We start from the raw sequence: 17,211 nt of genomic DNA, 5'->3' as shown, positions 1-17,211 counted from the left end.
ACAAATTAAATTAAGCAGAACAAAGGAAGAGAACAAAAGAGTAAGACAAAAAAGAATGACTACTATCTATTCAAACGCTGCCAGGGAAGGAGTTCTGGATTTGAATTTTGCATTATGTAAAATGCATCAATGCCAAATCAGATGACTTGAGGTAAAGGCAAATTCTCCCATAGATTGACACACACACACACACACACACACACACAGCTCTTAGCTGGCATGTTGTGTGCCAAGGCATCGCCTGTAGGAAGACACTGCCTCGGAACGCATACATACACTGCTGCAGCATTTTCCTTTTGGGGAGGGGGGAGGCGTGGAGGCGGGGGTGAGTGGGGCTGGGGCTGGGGCTGGCCTCTTGGAGGGCACACAAGCACACAAGCTCCTACTTTGTCAAATTAATTGGCTTGGCACTGATCCCACGCTGGAGCACGTTTAAATCTTTCAGCCCGACTCCCATCTCTGCCATTGGCTCAAACGCAGAGAGCACTGCACCCCCCCCCCCCCCTTCTATCCTCTACCCCTCCAACAACAGCAAAAGAAAAAATATGGCTGCAGGAGCGTTTGACAGACAAAATGGTTTCCCTTCATTGGAATCTTTGGGAGAAGCTACCCAAGGAGCTGCTGTGGCACACAAAAAGCTTCACCTAAAAGCTTCACCTAAAAGCTTCACCTATAGGCTGCTAAAAGACATGATCGGCAGATGGAGGCAAACCCATTGAGGCGGAGGGCTCCCACGAGGGTGTGGGGAGCCCAGACGCTCTGCTATGGGTTTGGGTGTACCAGCTGGTAACCTGCCCACCTTTAAAACACTCTTTAGCTCTGGGTCCACAAACTTTCCCCCCCTAGTTATTAGGGACTGCTGGTCCAGCTGTAGGCAGTAAACAAAACCAACTTTTTTGTTGTGAGAGTCGAGAGGTCCTAGATGTTACTGTAAAGCCTAACATGCCTTGGGTCAAATAAGTCAAAGCAATAAATAAAGCAATTTAAAATAAGAAAGAAATCATATTGGGAAAATGGAGGGCAGAAATCATCTCAAGCCTACAGAAACCTAGATTTTCTCATCTAGATACCGTATTATATTTATCTTTTCAAAATCAATCATGTTGAATCAATATCAAATATAACCACAGTAGTTCAGGGCTATTAGTAGTAGCGCCCTTTAAAGAGAGAAGAATATGTAATAAGACTGAAACTTACCTTGTAGGGAAACGGGCCTCGTATTCTTCCTGTGCTTGATGCTGTAATTATATATATATAACATATATTACATAAGCATATATTATGTAACTATGCAAAGAGCTGTGCAGTGCACATTTTCAACACATTTACATTCAGTAGATTATGACTGAATGTGTGCATTCATTTCACATTAGCACTCCTAGATGAGTTATTTACTGTTGTCACCAGTAGATGGCGCTGTGGGGCTGTGGAAGTCCTCCAGGCCACTGCAGGTTTCCAAAGAGCCTATGCTCTGGGATGTTAAAGTGACACGAGTCACTAAGCGCAGGAACAGAGGGAAGGATGGGCCATTTCCTCCTCCACTACCTTAGCCATTTAACATGAGGAGGAGACGGGCAGGACAGAAAGTGTGTGTGTGTGTGTGTGTGTGTGTGTGTGTGTGTGTGTGTGTGTGTGTGTGTGTGTGTGAGTGTGAGGATATGCAGCGGGTGATGGGGTATGGATAGGGGACTACTGTTACATAACAAATGCCTCAATTTCGGGTTCACAGAAGCAGTATGTTCTCAGTCTCAATCATTCACACACGCACATACACATGCACGCACACACACATGCATGCACACACACACACACACACACACACATACACACAAACACACAAACACACACAGACACACCAGGGCGAGCTGGATACTCTCGCTTTCCGTTATCTCTGAGTGTTTGTCAAAGCCACCTCTCGAGGGGATGTATGCAGCAGAGCGGGAAGCTGTCCTCAGCAATCTGTGCTCTGTCATCTAAGCAGCACACACACACACACACACACACACACACACACACACACACACACACACACGCACACACGCACACACGCACACACGCACACACAGTCTCAGGGTGTGAAGCAGAGAGGGGGAACTGATCCATGTTTACGTAAACTAATGCCCCGGAACGTTCTTGAAGGCTGCAGTCAGAGGATGGCCATGGCTGGCCACATTTTAACACTGTGTGGAGTGTATGTGTGTGTGTGTGTGTGTGTGTGTGTGTGTGTGTGACTGACCTGTGAGTACGTGGGCACTGCGACGCTGTAGGGCCTCTGGCGGCCGTGTGCCATGCTCTGCTGTGAGCCGTGTGCCATGCTCTGCTGTGAGCCGTGTGCCATCAGACGGGCAGACATGCCGTAGTCACTCACCGGGAGCGCCACACCGTCCCTCTCCAGAAGGTTCCCTGTGCTGCTGCTTCTACCATGCTGGAGGCTGGGGAGAGGAAAATGACACACACACACACACACACACACACACACACACACACACACACACACACACACACACACACAGTAGTGTGAAGCAACGGAACAAACCTTTAAGGAAACTGGGCAACATCAATGATTGAATTGAATGCAGAGACATATTTTATTTTATGATTCGTGTATTAAAACTACGTGCGCGCACACACACACACACACACACACACACACACACACACACACACACACACTCTCCTTACCGGACTTGTAAGTGGCGTGCTGTGGCGGGGTCTGGTTCCGCGATGACTCGTGTGTATGAGAAGGGGAACCAGCCTCTCCTGATGGGGGACAAACAGAAACACCAGACAGCCGTCAGCCACCCTATTCTCCACACCTCCGCCAGCTACAATGGCTGTCACCAATGACTGTCTCTCAGCAACCATAATCACTGTCACTGGGCCACATGCTGCATGTAGGGAGGCCCATCTGAATCCCTCCCACAGCAGGATCAATCAGAAAGAAACCATGTCTGCTTGATCTGCTTGACAGCTACTGTCTGGCTCCCTTGTGTACACGTGTACGAGTCTTTAAATACATCTGGGGTTTTTTCCAAAGGATATTAGTCCCAGTGGACAACATACTTGAGGTCACATAATCTAATTGGCCTGGCTAATTAGTAGCTGTTATTAAAAATGTGCCCAAGCCCCACTGTGGAACATGCTGCCTTTTAACAGTACCTTTAAATGGCACTGTTGTAATAAATCTAGAAGCATTTTGAGAGTCAAAGAATGTTTTTTAACTGATGCTGTGTCTTTACAATGAACCAAAAATGATCTATAAATCCATGTTTAAGATTAAATCTCAGATTAGGAAATGAACGCACATGCGGTTTTTCTCATTCTCTCCGTAGTGCCAGCCGTCGCGGGCCTCTGGCACCAGCAGGGTGATGACGTCGCCCTCGCTGAAGCTGAGCAGGGTGCTGTTGTCCCCGGCCGCGTGCGAGTAGATGGACTGCACACGGGTCCGACCTTGGCGCTCCAGCCCAGCGGCCATGGAACTAGACCGGGGCAGTGTCTGGGTCTCGGCTGAGGAGGGGAACAGGAAGAGAGAAACATTCAGAGTATGAGTGTGTGTGTATGTGTGTGTGTGTGTGTGTGTGTGTGTGTGTGTGTGTGTGTGTGTGTGTGTGTGTGTGTGTGTGTGTGTGTGTGTGTGTGTGTGTGTGTGTGTGTGTGTGTGTGTGTGTGTGTGCGTGTGTGCGTGTGTGCGTGTGTGTGTGTGAGTGTGTGTGTGTGTGTGTGGTAGTAGTAGTAGTAGAGTGGTCCTTTGAAGATATGGTGATTTTATTGACATTTCATTCATTTTCTTTTTGTTTATTTTGCTTTAGTAGGTATGTTTATGTTCAATTATTATGATTCAATTAAATTTAGATCTAATCAAATTTCCAGACAAGTGTAGGATAGCTCTTATAGGACCGTTTAGTTAGACATTTAATACCTAAGTAGTAGTGCTGTCAGTTAAACGCGCTATTAACGCACATTTTTAAAAATGGCCTCGCAAACTGTGTAGTAGGCTAACGTTACGGTTTGAGTGAATAGTGAGCGTGATACGGCGAAATGGATGATAAAAAGCTTCTGAATGGAAAGTTTACTTTTAAAAGTTGTGTTGTGCAAACGAAGCAAGCTTCACTGTTGTCTGAAAATGTCAACAGGCAGCTGACTGAAAGCAAAGAAGTAGTAGGCTTACCTTTTATTGGTAACCTAACTGTTACGGTTCATTGTTTCTAAAATAAGAGGCCTGACTGCTATGTTCCCAGCAAACTTGAAAAAAATAAAATATTAAGCCATGGTTTAACTGCACTATAGGCTGAGTCCTTGTTTACCTGAAATGTGCACTTTATAATTTTATTTTGTACCGCCCTGTTTGGCAATGTTGGTTTTCAATAAAATAAAACATTTGCATAAAGCAAGTCAATAAATGAAGGGACATTTAGAATAGATAAAAATTTGCGATTAATCGCGATTCATTTTGAGTTAACTATGACATAAATGCGATTAATCGCGATTAAATATTTTAATCGTTTGACAGCACTACTAAGTAGGTATTAAACACTGGGATCTGAGTTGTTTTTCAACCAGCTGTTATTTGAAAACGCCAAGCGGTTTGCTACCAAATGTCTGTAGGTGGCGGTAATGCTTTACACAGAGTGCATTCATCACCTCTACTGTCTACCATTGCCTGCACAGGTCATGTTGCGCACATATCCGTCCATTTGGAGGGCGCGGCTACATCTAAGCCATCTCCCTTGACAACTTTGACACCACGCCACAACTTTTCAGCGACCTCCTCCTTGAGTGAACATTTTAGGAACTAATCTTTCATTCCCACTTGGTATTAACCCCCCTTACATATATATCTGACAGCAGTTGTTAAACTTCAACATGTGACCTGCTTGTCAATGCTGGCGGTGAAACTATATATGTGTCGCTGCTGTCCAGAGCACACAGAAGAGGTATCCTAAATGTCCCTACACAAGGCAGCTCTTCATCCTTCATCCACTTTGTGATCCTTTTTCAAAACCTGTCCCCTCTGTTCTCACTGGCACTGTCTTCTTTTTAGTCCCTTATTATTCTTGTCCTGCTGAGAGTGCACAAAAGAAACACTCACAGCTCCATGCTGTTAAGTGCAGCTGATTTCCTGGATTTTCATGTCCGCAAGGCTAAAAACTTCCTTGACTAAGTAGACTAGTTGATACCTAAGGTAATGTACAGCTAGACCTGCTCTGCTGGAAGAGGTATGGTACCGGAAATGTAAACTCAGACATGGTTTCAATTTCTAGAAGCACAAAAGAAACTACAATGGCACATAAATCTACACATCTACATCTACACATAAGTCTTCAAAACTGAATGATGGGGGAATGATGGCTAAAACCCATGTTGACCCTAACCTGGTTTTGGAGGACACTTACCAATGGGGGTCTTGGTCTTGGTGAGTGCCACCTTGCGGGAAGGCAGGGTGTTGGAGTAGACCTCGGCACCTTGCCTGTGGGCCTGCGCGCTGGCAGCCTTGGCCTGGGCAGCCTTGCTCTCCATCCAGTGCTGGTAGTCGTCCCCACCGTGAGCCCCTCCTGCGCCGTTCACTATGGGCATGCCATCCATGGTCATCCCCCTCTGTGGGGAGAAGGACACGAGACAAAGGCAATGGTCACATTTCCATGATGATTTACAGAACAAGGACATGAGATTCTCTTCACACCTACTGTCAGTTTCACCCCAACACACACACACACACACACACACACACACACACACACAGACACACAGACACGCACACACAAACACACACACGCACGCACACGCACACACATCTGTGGCACTGGCATAAGGGTGTAGTTCAGCACAAGTTGCTTTAATCAATCAATCACATGACAGTGGGGTTAAAAGATTATATTGAATAGCCTGCATATAGTATTGCTATATTGTGTACAGTATATGGTTGCTTTGCTGATTTTTATTGCAGGATCATCTGAAAGCACCAGCTGGCAATCTTGACATATAACTATTTGTTTAGCGCCGTATGGTGGCACATCTGTATTTGTCAAGGTTGTCCATGTCAATATGACAGTACCAGCCTTGCGGAGAAGTCCTCGCTAACAACGCACTTGATTCAAATTCCCAAGGAGAGAGGGGGGTTCCTGTGAACAAGAGACTGATGATTTCACAGCAGTGCATGTTTAGCCTGCTCCCCACCCTGTCACTAAGGTGGTAATGGGCAATGCTAATGACTGTATTAAAGTTCTGCATCCTAATTACTACTACATTATGCAAACAGAATTCACAAATCGTCAGCATCTCTCTCTCTCTCTCTCTCTCTCTCTCTCTTTCTCCGTCGTCTCACACTCCTCTACAGCCGTTCTGTTGTTTATTAACACCGCTGTCATTTCAGCACGGATGCCGGCGAGATTTTACAGGAGAGAAATCAAGGATAGCGGGTACAGCGGCGGCTGCTAATTAAAACACGGCGGGACGCGGCAGGGGAGGACTCCATGTCAAGCGCTCGACGGAAACACGCCGCAGATGGAGATTCATGTCTTCCTTCGAAGTTTTTTTTTTATTTTGCTGACATTGATCCCTTTGGAGAAAGCTCAGTGACGCGTGATTATTGCTGAGCCGTGTAGAAATCTGTGCAGGAGTGTGTAGAGCTCTACCTGAAATCCCTTCATATATTATTATTTCCACCAGCAGTGACAGCTGAGCAACGACCAATGTGGCACTTCTAGATGCACCTCATTCCTTCAAGTAAATTATTTATATGTTATAAATAGATTACGGAATTTGCCGGCCCCTTATTTGATTAATATTATCATTAAAACGCCGGCCTACTTCTCCCCCATAATAAGAATGGGAGTAGGGCTCTAGGTAGGGCGTGAGTATTAATATTATTAGTAGTAATAATGAATTCATAATATTATTAGTATTAACACCCTCCAGGGTCCCCCTCACCTGCTGGTTCATGAGGGCAGCCAGCTCTGCAGGCACAGGCAGCGGCTTGGCTCCCGGGATGGGGTCAGAGATGTGTAGGCCTCCCTTGGAGCTGTGGAGGGTGCCGCCGCTGCTAAGCGTGCCCAGGCCGGCGGTCATCTGCTGGGCCAGCAGCATGGCCCTTTCAGGCAGCTTAGAGGGGTCGGCACAGGCCTGTTGCCACATTGGGAGCTTGTGGGACAGCAGCTCCTTACCCTGGTGGGGGACAGATACAGGTGGGGTTAGTCCAATATACTGAAGGTAGGCATGGGTACGTTAGTCCAACACTCAAAGATACAGTATATAGGTACATGGGTACGTTAGGCCAACACTTAAAGATACAACGGTACATAAGCACAGGGAGTTGAACCTTTGATTTAACTGTAGAAGAAATGTCGGAGTGAAATAGAGTGGGTCAATATTGCTGACGGACCTGAATAAGACCCACACTGTTTTGGTAAATGAGAGCAAGAACAGTGTTCAACTGGTACAGCAGTGTGGTAACAGTTCCAACGCAAGGTGTGGTAACAGTTCCAAGAGGGTTGCAGTTTTCTTACTAGCATAGACATAAGGTTATTCATAATGGCAGACTGGAACTGACAATACTTTGACCAACATAAACCTTTCACTGTTCTGATCATGTTAAGATTATGACAGAGAGAAAGAAAAAAGATCGAACAGACCATGCCTGTTCACTTTACCTCAAACGACACCATACAGTGACCCAGAAAACAGACATATATACCGCACACAAAGGGAAATGAAATTACCTTAAGAACCCTTGAGTCTGAATGATTTTATATAAAGCTATCGCTGGCCCATTTAAAGTTCTCTGGTTTATTCTTGCCGAGGTCAGCCAGTTCTCAGTTCTATACCATCCCAGTAACTCCAGCTATATAGCATTAGTAGTGGCTAACGTTAGCATTTAGACTGCTACTGTTCTTGCAGCTCTCTTCCCATGGAGGTCGTCCAGTTAAGTGTAACATATCATGTGAACTCTGTCTCTCTAGCTATATGCATCCCCGATGAAGTGTCTAGTTAGAAGCATCTGCCTGTATTTGTTCATCAGCATCTAATGTTAGCATTGATACTGCTAATATCCTACCGCAGAGGTCATCCGGTTCTGCGCTATATATCAGTGCGGCAGGTGTCGCGGTGTCACAGAGCGACCGTGCCAGTGAGCCACGGGCAGCCGCCCAGCTCCCCCTGTGCCGTGCAGACTCACACGGCAGGTGCCCGCCTGGATGCCAGGGAGGGCTGGCGAGCGCTAATTGCCTTGGCACAGGGAGGGCCGCAGTGCCAGGCTCAACGAGGGTAGGCAGGGGGTAATGGCCTGACTTATGTGCTCTGGCAGTCAGTGTGTGTGTGTGTGTGTGTGTGTGTGTGTGTGTGTGTGTAGGTCTGGTGGCACTGTGTGGGTATGTGTGTGTGTGTTTGCCAAGTAAACTGCTGACTCATAGGTTAGGTTGGCTGCTTTGTGTCCATCTGAGCAGGGAGAAAGGCAAACACACATTTCTTCATTTTTGTTATTAAATAAATGATGGCACTCCAGCACTGTCCTGTCCTATCCTGTCCTGTCCTGTACGTATTGCCCTGAGGGAGTGGGAGCCTACAACACTACAACACCCTCTGCTGTAGAAGACTTAGGCGACGCTGGACTGTGGAGACAGAGCTGACAACAGAACAGATGGGAGGGATTCTGAAAGTTACATTCTTCTCCCTTAATGTTCTGTGTTTTCAAATGTGTGGACGTATAGGCATGGACGGATTAAGAAACCACGGGCCCCTGGGCCTGGATATTTTGAAGGCCCCCCCCCCCGCGAAAAAATAAATTGTGCGCCCGCAAAACACGCACGCACACGCACACACAAACACAACCAATGTGTTGGATTTTACGGTCGAATTAGATACTTTGGCTATTGTATTGGGAAAGTAAACAGGTAAAAGTTTACTCTGTAACATCCACCTTCGGTGAGGTGTGCACTGCCCTGCTATTGTTTCTGACATTACATGTGACAGGGCAACAGCCGAGTGATTCTTTTCCAACTTGAAACGGATTAAGACCTACCTGAGGGGCAGCATGGGGCAGGAGAGGCTGAATGGGCTGGCTATCCTGTCCATTGAAAAATCAAATCATGCATCACCACTTTTATGTTTGAAAGGCGTCGTCCGGCAGGTGTAGCCTACTGTGCCTGCTTGTGAGTCTTGACTTTCAGATTCTGCGCCTAAACTAGCTATATCGTATCGTCTCATCACATGATCAAATAGAGACTTGACATTGGACAACAAAATACATATTACCCAGCAATCATCATTGCATATCTGTATATGACAAAAATAACAAAGAAAATAAGAAATTATTAATTTAATTGAATCGTTTTTTAATAGTTTATATAGTGTATGTAAGATAAGCATACAGTATAATTTTGTTATAGATTGCTACTGACGATTCCCCCTAAAAATGATGAAAACCATGACAGAGACAGGTTTGCCATTTTGAGGGTATATATAGCATAAGGTATCCTGAGCTATCCCAAAAAGTTATGCTTGATCACTGTCGCATTAATCTAGCTTTTTCTAACACAGCACAGGTACACTCAATTAAAGCCATTAGCAAATTAATAAAATACACCTTTTTCAACCACAAATAAGAGATACATAACAGCGACTTCACGCAGAGGCTCTGGCCTAGGGGCCCCCTGAGCTCATGGGCCCCTGGGCCTGGGCCCGGTAGGCCCGTTCGTTAATCCATCCCTGCGTATAGGTACAGGTGTGGAATAGATGCAGGTGCAGTTATAGGTACCCGTGTGTGTCCCTGTATGAAACACAGAAAGCGTATGTGAAAATAGGTTGTGTATGTGTGACTAAGAAAGAGTTGTGCGTGTTAGTGTGTGTGTTCGCACATGTTAGTGAATATGTAATTGTGAGGGTATGTACTGTATTTATGCGCATGCATAGTTAGAGTGTGTCTGTGTGTCTGCACGTGTGTGTTTGTGTGTGTGTGTGTGTTCACGCATGTTAGTGAATATGTCATTGTGTGTGTATGTATGCTTAGTCAGAGTGTGTCTGTGTGTCTATGAACGTGTGTGTTTGTGTGTGTGTGTGTGTGTGTGTGTGTGTGTGTGTGTGTGTGTGTGTGTGTGTGGATGGCCCTCCTCCTCCTCCTGCCCATCAGCTGCGGGGTGAGTGAGTAAGCAGTGCCCGTGGGAGGGTGGCGTGGTGTAGAGCGGAGTGGAGTGGAGTGGAGCAGAGCTGAACTGGCCCGCCTGCCAGATGGTCTGTTTACTTGGTTCTGATGTGCCACCGCCTCTCTCATCTCTCCCATTCCTTTAAACCAGCCCCACTGCCACTGCATCATTATGGGCACGCTTATACAACAGCACCATCAGCGAGAGTGAGTGTGTGTAAGTGTGTGTGTGTCTGTATGAGAGGGAGAGAGAGAGTGTGTGTGTGTGTGTGTGTGTGTGTGTGTGTGTGTGTGTGTGTGTGTGTGTGTGTGTGTGTGTGTGTGTGTGTGTGTGTGGTGAGAGCCGTACTCCAGAGAAGCCCCCTTTCCTCTGCGTCCCTTTTTGGAGTGACTCACCAAATCCACTCATGTCTCTCCTCCCTCCCCCCATACACACACAGAGACACACACACACACACACACACACACACACACACACACACACACACACACACACATACACACACACATACACATACACACACACACACACTCACACACTCTCACACACACACACACACACACACACACACACACACACGCATACAGCTGATGATGCTCTCTCTATCAGTGCCACACCTGTTGCTCCTCTCCTCTGTCTCACTCATCTGTGGCTTTTTCTCTATCCCCCGCTCAATCCCACACAGTGTTCCTTTCTAGCAATCCACTTTCCGTCTCCCCCATAGCCTCCTATTCCATTTTTCTTAATCTTAACTCTCTCTATTCCTCTTTCTCTCTCTCCTTTCTTTATCTTAACTCTCTCGATCCCTCTCTCTCTCCTCCTCCTCCTACTCCCCCCTTCATGAGGAGACTCTGGACACCATGTTCTCACAGAAGTAGGTCACTATGTTTAGCCTCGCCCTCCTCTCTTCTCCACCCTTCCCATCACCCCCTTCTCTTCCCTTTAACTCTCTCTTCCTTCACACTTCTACCTTCCCTCCATCTCCGTAGTTTCCCCTCTTCTCTCTCCTCTCTTCCCCCTCTCCCCAATGAATGGCTGTCCTTCAGCTTTCTATTCTCCTCAGTCTCCATCCTCAGTTTCTTCTTCATGTCACGCCTTCTTCTTCGTTCTCTTTCAGGTCTTCACATCAACTTCTTTCATCCTCATCATCCTCATCTCTTCCTCCTCCTCTCTTCCTCCTCCGGTGTCTATGCTTCTTTCCATCACCTTATTTTCTGAACTACTCCTCAAGAGTTTTTATTCCACCGTTTCTTTTCAACCACTGTTCCTCACTCTCCTCTCTCTCTCTGCGTCTTTGAGTTTCTCCTCCTCGCTGCCTTGTCAGTCTGTTTGGTCTTGCGGTGTCTCTGGCAAGTACGTATGACACACACACACACACGCACACACACACACACACACACACACACACACACACAGCTGAGATCTTACTCACGCCCCGGTTCTGTCGCCAGCACCCCCGTAGACAACAGCACATATCTCATGACACATGCAGTCCAGGCGTCAGCCAGTGCACACATTCATTTGAAGCGTCTGTCAGTCAGTCAGTCAGTCAGTCAGTCTACAGGGATGCTGAGAGTCTGTAGACTGAGGGACCACACTGCTTAGAGTCGTTATGCCTTTGGTTTAGCAAATGTCACAGTGTACAGTTGTCACGGTGACCACGGTACAATATGTTCAAACAGGAAGGAAAAAGCAAGTGAGCACAAACCAATCAAAAATCAAACACATGCATGGAGATGGCTGAGAGAGGGGAGGAACGGTTCAAGCCGAAGCTCTTTACCTAGTCAGGTCCCTCTGAAGAACTGTCTTGATCTCTGGATCTCTGTGGTCTATAGGTGTGAAAGTATGTGTCTAGCCCCATGGGTTTGTGTTTGTGTGTGTATCTGTGATCTGTCTGTGCCTGTTTGTGTTTGTGTGTGTGTGTGTGTGTGTGTGTGTGTGTGTGTGTGTGTGTGTGTGTGTGTGTGTGTGTGTGTGTGTGTGTGGCTTATGTGGGTGTGGTTGCATATACATATAGTCATGAATATCGTTATATAATAAGCATATGCATTCATGCCTGCCTTGGCTTGTGTGGGTCAATGTTCCCAGTCTGCATGTGTGAATCTCTGTGGTGAATAAGTGTGTGTGTGTGTGTGTGTGTGTACTGTATGTGCGTGTGTATGTGTGTGTGTGTGTACTGTATGTGTGTTTGTGTGTGTGTGTGTGTGTGTGTGTGTTAACTTGCGAGGTGTCACCTTGATGTGGTAGGCGCTGGCGTTCTTGGCCGCGGCGCACTGGCGGTCGACCAGGAAGCAGTACCTCCGCCTCTCCTCCGACAGGGCTGCCTTGTAGCTGTCGGCCACATAGCTGTCCAGCTCGGTCTGCTTGCCGCTGATGGTCTCCACACACTGGACCGGAGGACCGGAGGACCAGAGGAGGAGGAGGAGGAGGAGGGGGACGGGGCGGAGGACGAAACAAGCCAAACAACTCAAAAACCAAGCAAAAATAATGGGACTAACACCTGGCACATCTGTCTCACCATTTCAGTGAGGAGATGCAACCAGGATATTTGTTGCAATGCTCTGTTACTATGTCAACAATTACTATGTCAACAATAAATATGTCAACAATAAATATGTGAAACATAAGATCAACTGTTAGATCTATTGATTATGATATATAATATAGCTCACAATATACGGTTACATTCCCTTATATAATACACTATCTAGGCCAACTGAGTTGACTAAGTTATGGATATTTTTACACTCATTAATTAAATAGATGGTCTAACTTAATGTTATATACACAACAGAGCAATGCGTCAATGAGATATGAAAGTGTATCATGGATGAAACTGTTGGATGCCACAATGCAGTGATTTAGCTAAGATGGCTGACATGAGGTGTGTCAATAATGAATAATGAATGCTGGCATTGCATGCAATTGCTACTCAATCAGCTGAACTCCACATGGGCTGAGCATTGTATGAGTTTCAGCAGCTTAAATAAAATAAAAATAACCTTATACACCAGATATGTAGGAAAGCATGTTACTCTGTCTCAAAATCAACTTTCTGTTTGCACTCCATCACTATGTGGGCGAGTCAGTGTCTCTGCTGTTATTGCAGCTCTCCAGTGAAACAGCAGCGCCCCACCCCACCCCAGCCCACCCCCCCACCACCCCTCCCCGACCACCCCCATCTCCCATCATTAGCAGGAAAAGAGCAGCAGGCTGAGCTGCGTCTGAGTGTGCCGGGTGTCTGTGGAGGGAAATGTCAGCTCCATTAGGGGGCGGCTGGCTGCCAACAGTGGCAGCAGCGGCAGCAGCAGCAGCGGTGGCGTGGGTAGGTGTTTGCTCTTAATGCCCGCCCACTAATCCACCAGCCCCCCAGGACTCCGCTACCACGCCACCTTAAATGTCTCCCTAGTGTCCCCCACTCCCTAAGAAAAAACACACACCCACACAGATGGCCCTGTCTGTAAACCCACACGCACACACACACACCCTAGAGTCGCACACCATCCCTCATGGATAGTGTGGAGAATAATGGAACTTTCCCACAAAGAGGTTCTACTCAGTTGGAACTGTAAGTGACTGACATGTCACTTTCGGTTATTGAGCTTCACTGAAGATGTACATTTAACTGAAGTCATCTGTCAGACGACTTGATCCAAAGAGACTCATAGTAGAGTCAGAACATACACCAGTGAAAGAGAAGGAGCATGCAGTGTAAGTCAGACCACTCCTTATTAAGTCATATCAATAGTTTGAACCCCAAATCACTCAAAATACCAGCTCACAGACACACACACACACACACACACACACACACACACACACACACACACACACACACACACACACACACACAGAGAGAGGCACACACACACACAGATGAACACACACATAAATGAACAATTGATTGATGACAACTACAAGTTCTAACTAGAGAAAAGGGAGTAACCTATTACGTATAAGCTTGTAAGTCAACACAACATGAAAGTCTCAAAACACCACAGGAATGTGTCAGAATGTGTGGCAGACATGATGGCAATAACAGTAGAAGCCTCTGCCAGTCGTGCCACAGGCTCAGCACTGAACCCCTCTGCCAGTCGTGCCACAGGCTCAGCACTGAACCCCTCTGCCAGTCGTGCCACAGGCTCAGCACTGAACCCCTCTGCCAGTCGTGCCACAGGCTCAGCACTGAACCCCTGGGATGGCACAGCTGCCAGCGCTCTCACTCTCTCTATTTGTTCTGCACCATCACCCCTGCACTCTCTCTCTCTCTGTCTGTCTCTCTCTCCCTCTCTTTTTTTCTCCTTCTCTCTCTCTCTGGGGGCTGAGTCCTGTTGTGATTGGCAAGTGTAGCGCTGGGTCCCGATGCTTGCCCACACACACACACACACACACACACACACACACACACACAGAGCGCCTAGGTGATTATTTCCCCCTGTGGGAAGCCAGCTGATCTGCAAGAGATGAAACATTCGTGTGCCCACGTAGAGCAATCAGTCTGACTGACAGACAGGGCTCAGGAAAGACCAGGCACAGACAGTAATGCACATGTATAGAAGCAACAGAGGATGTTTCATATGTTGAAGGGTGTTCTATGGTTATGCTAATACAGCCATTTGAATTTTAATTTGAGAGAGAGAGAGCGAGAGAGAGAGAGAGAGAGAGAGTAGAAAAGAGAAACGAAGAGAAAAGGACGAGGAATCCATGCGTAGAGGGTGGGGAACAGAAACGCGTGGTGTGTGCACATGTGAGCTCGCGTGCCTTTGGCTGACAGAACAGAACAGTCCCTTGAGTGTGGCAACCCGCTCCAACTCTTCAGAACGGAGGCACCACGCCTGGAGGGCAACTCACACACACACACACACACACACACACACACACACACTGTTTGTTTCCTCAACGAGAGGGATGCAAAAACCTGTTCTTCAAGTTCCTTCTCTCACTCCTTTCATCCCCCTCTCTTGCTCTCTCACACACACAGACACACACACACAGACACAGACACACACACACACACACACACACACACACACACACTGGTTCATGGATCGGTCAAAACCACATACCCAAACCACATACAACCAATGAAAACGAAATGACTTGCAGCTCAGCTTTTCATGGAGGAGCCTCTCCTTGTCTCCGATGTGGGGGCAAAAACCCAGCATATGCCATCTTCAGTACATGCTTTCAAATCACACACTTCAAAACACTGTTGCACTCCAGGCCAACGCGCTAATGAGACGCCATTGTTGATGAGACAGGTCAACAGTCCTCTCAACGAGATGTCAGCAGACAGGTCAGGGCACCTCGATCCGAATCACCTAAGTTTGATGGTGACTTCTGAGCCATCACCGTAAAAAAAGGCACCCTATTATCAGAGCTATTCAGGAGAGCATGTAAGCCTTTTAGATATTACACCCTCTCTTGAGTAAAGACTTGGGATGCGTTGGGAAATGGCCACGTAGTTCCCAAGATCAAACATGAAAGACAGTAACATTTGGCAGGATTTGTTCAAAATGAGCTCTTTACAAGCTTTTGTTCACGTGGTGAAGTGTGTCTGTATCACTTATAGCCTTGCCTCTAATCTTGTCAAAGCTTTACAGCTCTGTAGGGACAAAGTCCCATGCTGTTTTATGTGTGTTGGGAAAGAGTTTTCTCACTCTTTTGTTGCTGTTGTTCTCCTGGGAGAGCACTCTGTGTGTGTGTGTGTGTGTGTGTGTGTGCAGTGGTGCAACAGAGAAACAAGACCCCTAGATCTGTATTCCTCGATTCCCAGAAGTCTCTCTGGTGGGGAGTAGTGAGTGTGTGAGGGGGAGTGGGATGCACTGTGTTCGGTGTCTCTTTCATCTCTCTCTCTCACACACACACACACACACACACACACACACACACACACACACAAATACATTACACCATCACTTTGTGCATCTCAATTCCAAAACCACACTACATCTATAATACAACTTCACTCCTTTACTCTCATGTGCAGGCACACACACGTGCGCGCACACACACACACACACACACACACACACACACACACACACTCACACACACACACACACGCATATCAAAATTAAACACTCAAAAGCCTGTGACACAGTGTTGCTCTGAGAAACGTGCGTGAAGCTAACGGAAGCTCGAGCGAGTGCTACTGCATCAGCTTAACGGAGCACGTGCTGGCGAGAGGGGCGAGAACGAGGACGCGAGCGAGGGGGGAGAGAAAAGCGACCGTCTCAGCACAATGTCTCCTGGGACTCTCAACCCCCCCCCCCACGGCTGCCCTGTGACGAGACTAACATGGGCAGAGCCACTGAAACGTGACTGAGGGGAAGAGAGCCTTGGCATCCATGTGCCACTATGTGGCCCTTTTTAAGCCTTTTCCACATAACCACTCATAAACATGCTTTGGTCTTTTCCCCCCGGGCAACCGGAATGTTTAATTACCTCAATGCTGATCATTAGCACAGACATTAGCTGTATTTACACGCTGTGAGCTATGTGGTTTGGAAAATGAATGATCATTGAGTGATGTCCTGAGGAAGCTTCCTAAAGATGAGTGTCTGTGTAACTGGTTGATTTTCAAAAGGGAGGCCAGCGAGGGTAAGGATTATACAATAAATGATCTTTGTTTCTCCTTCTACCCCCCCCCCCCTCTCTCTCCACATAAACCAACTTATCCATATCCATTGTGGTGTACAGGAGGAGAGCAGAGGAGGTGAAAGGAGGAGAGGAGAGGAGAGAAGAGGAGAGGAGAGCAGAGGATAGAAAAGGAGGAGAGGAGAGGAGAGGAGAGCAGAGGAGAGGAGAGGAGAGGAGAGCAGAGCAGAGCAGAGGAGAGGAGAGGAGAGCAGAGGAGAGCAGAGGATAGAAGAGATGATGAGAGGGAGACAGAGAGGAGAAAGAGAACCGAGAAAACACAGATGAGAGGAGAAGATCCAAGGAAGAGAGGAGTGACAAAAAGAGAAGAGGAGGGGAGAGTATAGGATGGTAAAGGACAGGAATGGAGAGAAGAAAAGAGGAGAGGAGAGGAGTCAGAGCTGAATAATTGAACACAGGATGGGAGCAGCAGCAGGGG

The 17,211-nt window shown here is 47.1% G+C and overlaps 1 protein-coding gene across 7 annotated transcripts in view; it reads right to left on the bottom strand.

Annotated features, from left to right (window-relative positions):
- The window catches only part of baiap2b (BAR/IMD domain containing adaptor protein 2b), an 85,165-nt gene that overhangs the window by 6,907 nt on the left and 61,047 nt on the right, over positions 1-17,211 (bottom strand). For 6 of the 7 annotated variants that reach the window (XM_031561440.2, XM_031561441.2, XM_031561444.2 and 3 more), the window contains 7 exons: positions 12,368-12,520; positions 6,928-7,161; positions 5,394-5,595; positions 3,306-3,507; positions 2,683-2,760; positions 2,237-2,432; positions 1,198-1,238 (listed from right to left, as the gene is read on the bottom strand). In XM_031561440.2, the coding sequence (XP_031417300.1) occupies positions 1,198-1,238; positions 2,237-2,432; positions 2,683-2,760; positions 3,306-3,507; positions 5,394-5,595; positions 6,928-7,161; positions 12,368-12,520 (1,106 nt within the window). Of the gene's footprint in view, positions 1-799; positions 869-1,197; positions 1,239-2,236; positions 2,433-2,682; positions 2,761-3,305; positions 3,508-5,393; positions 5,596-6,927; positions 7,162-12,367; positions 12,521-17,211 lie in introns of all 7 variants that reach the window. The other variant, XR_004163019.2, reaches the window with a different exon arrangement.

This window comes from Clupea harengus, chromosome 23 (assembly GCF_900700415.2).
Source record: "Clupea harengus chromosome 23, Ch_v2.0.2, whole genome shotgun sequence".
NCBI classification, from domain to species: domain Eukaryota; kingdom Metazoa; phylum Chordata; class Actinopteri; order Clupeiformes; family Clupeidae; genus Clupea; species Clupea harengus.
This window is presented reverse-complemented; position numbering and strand designations above follow the sequence as displayed.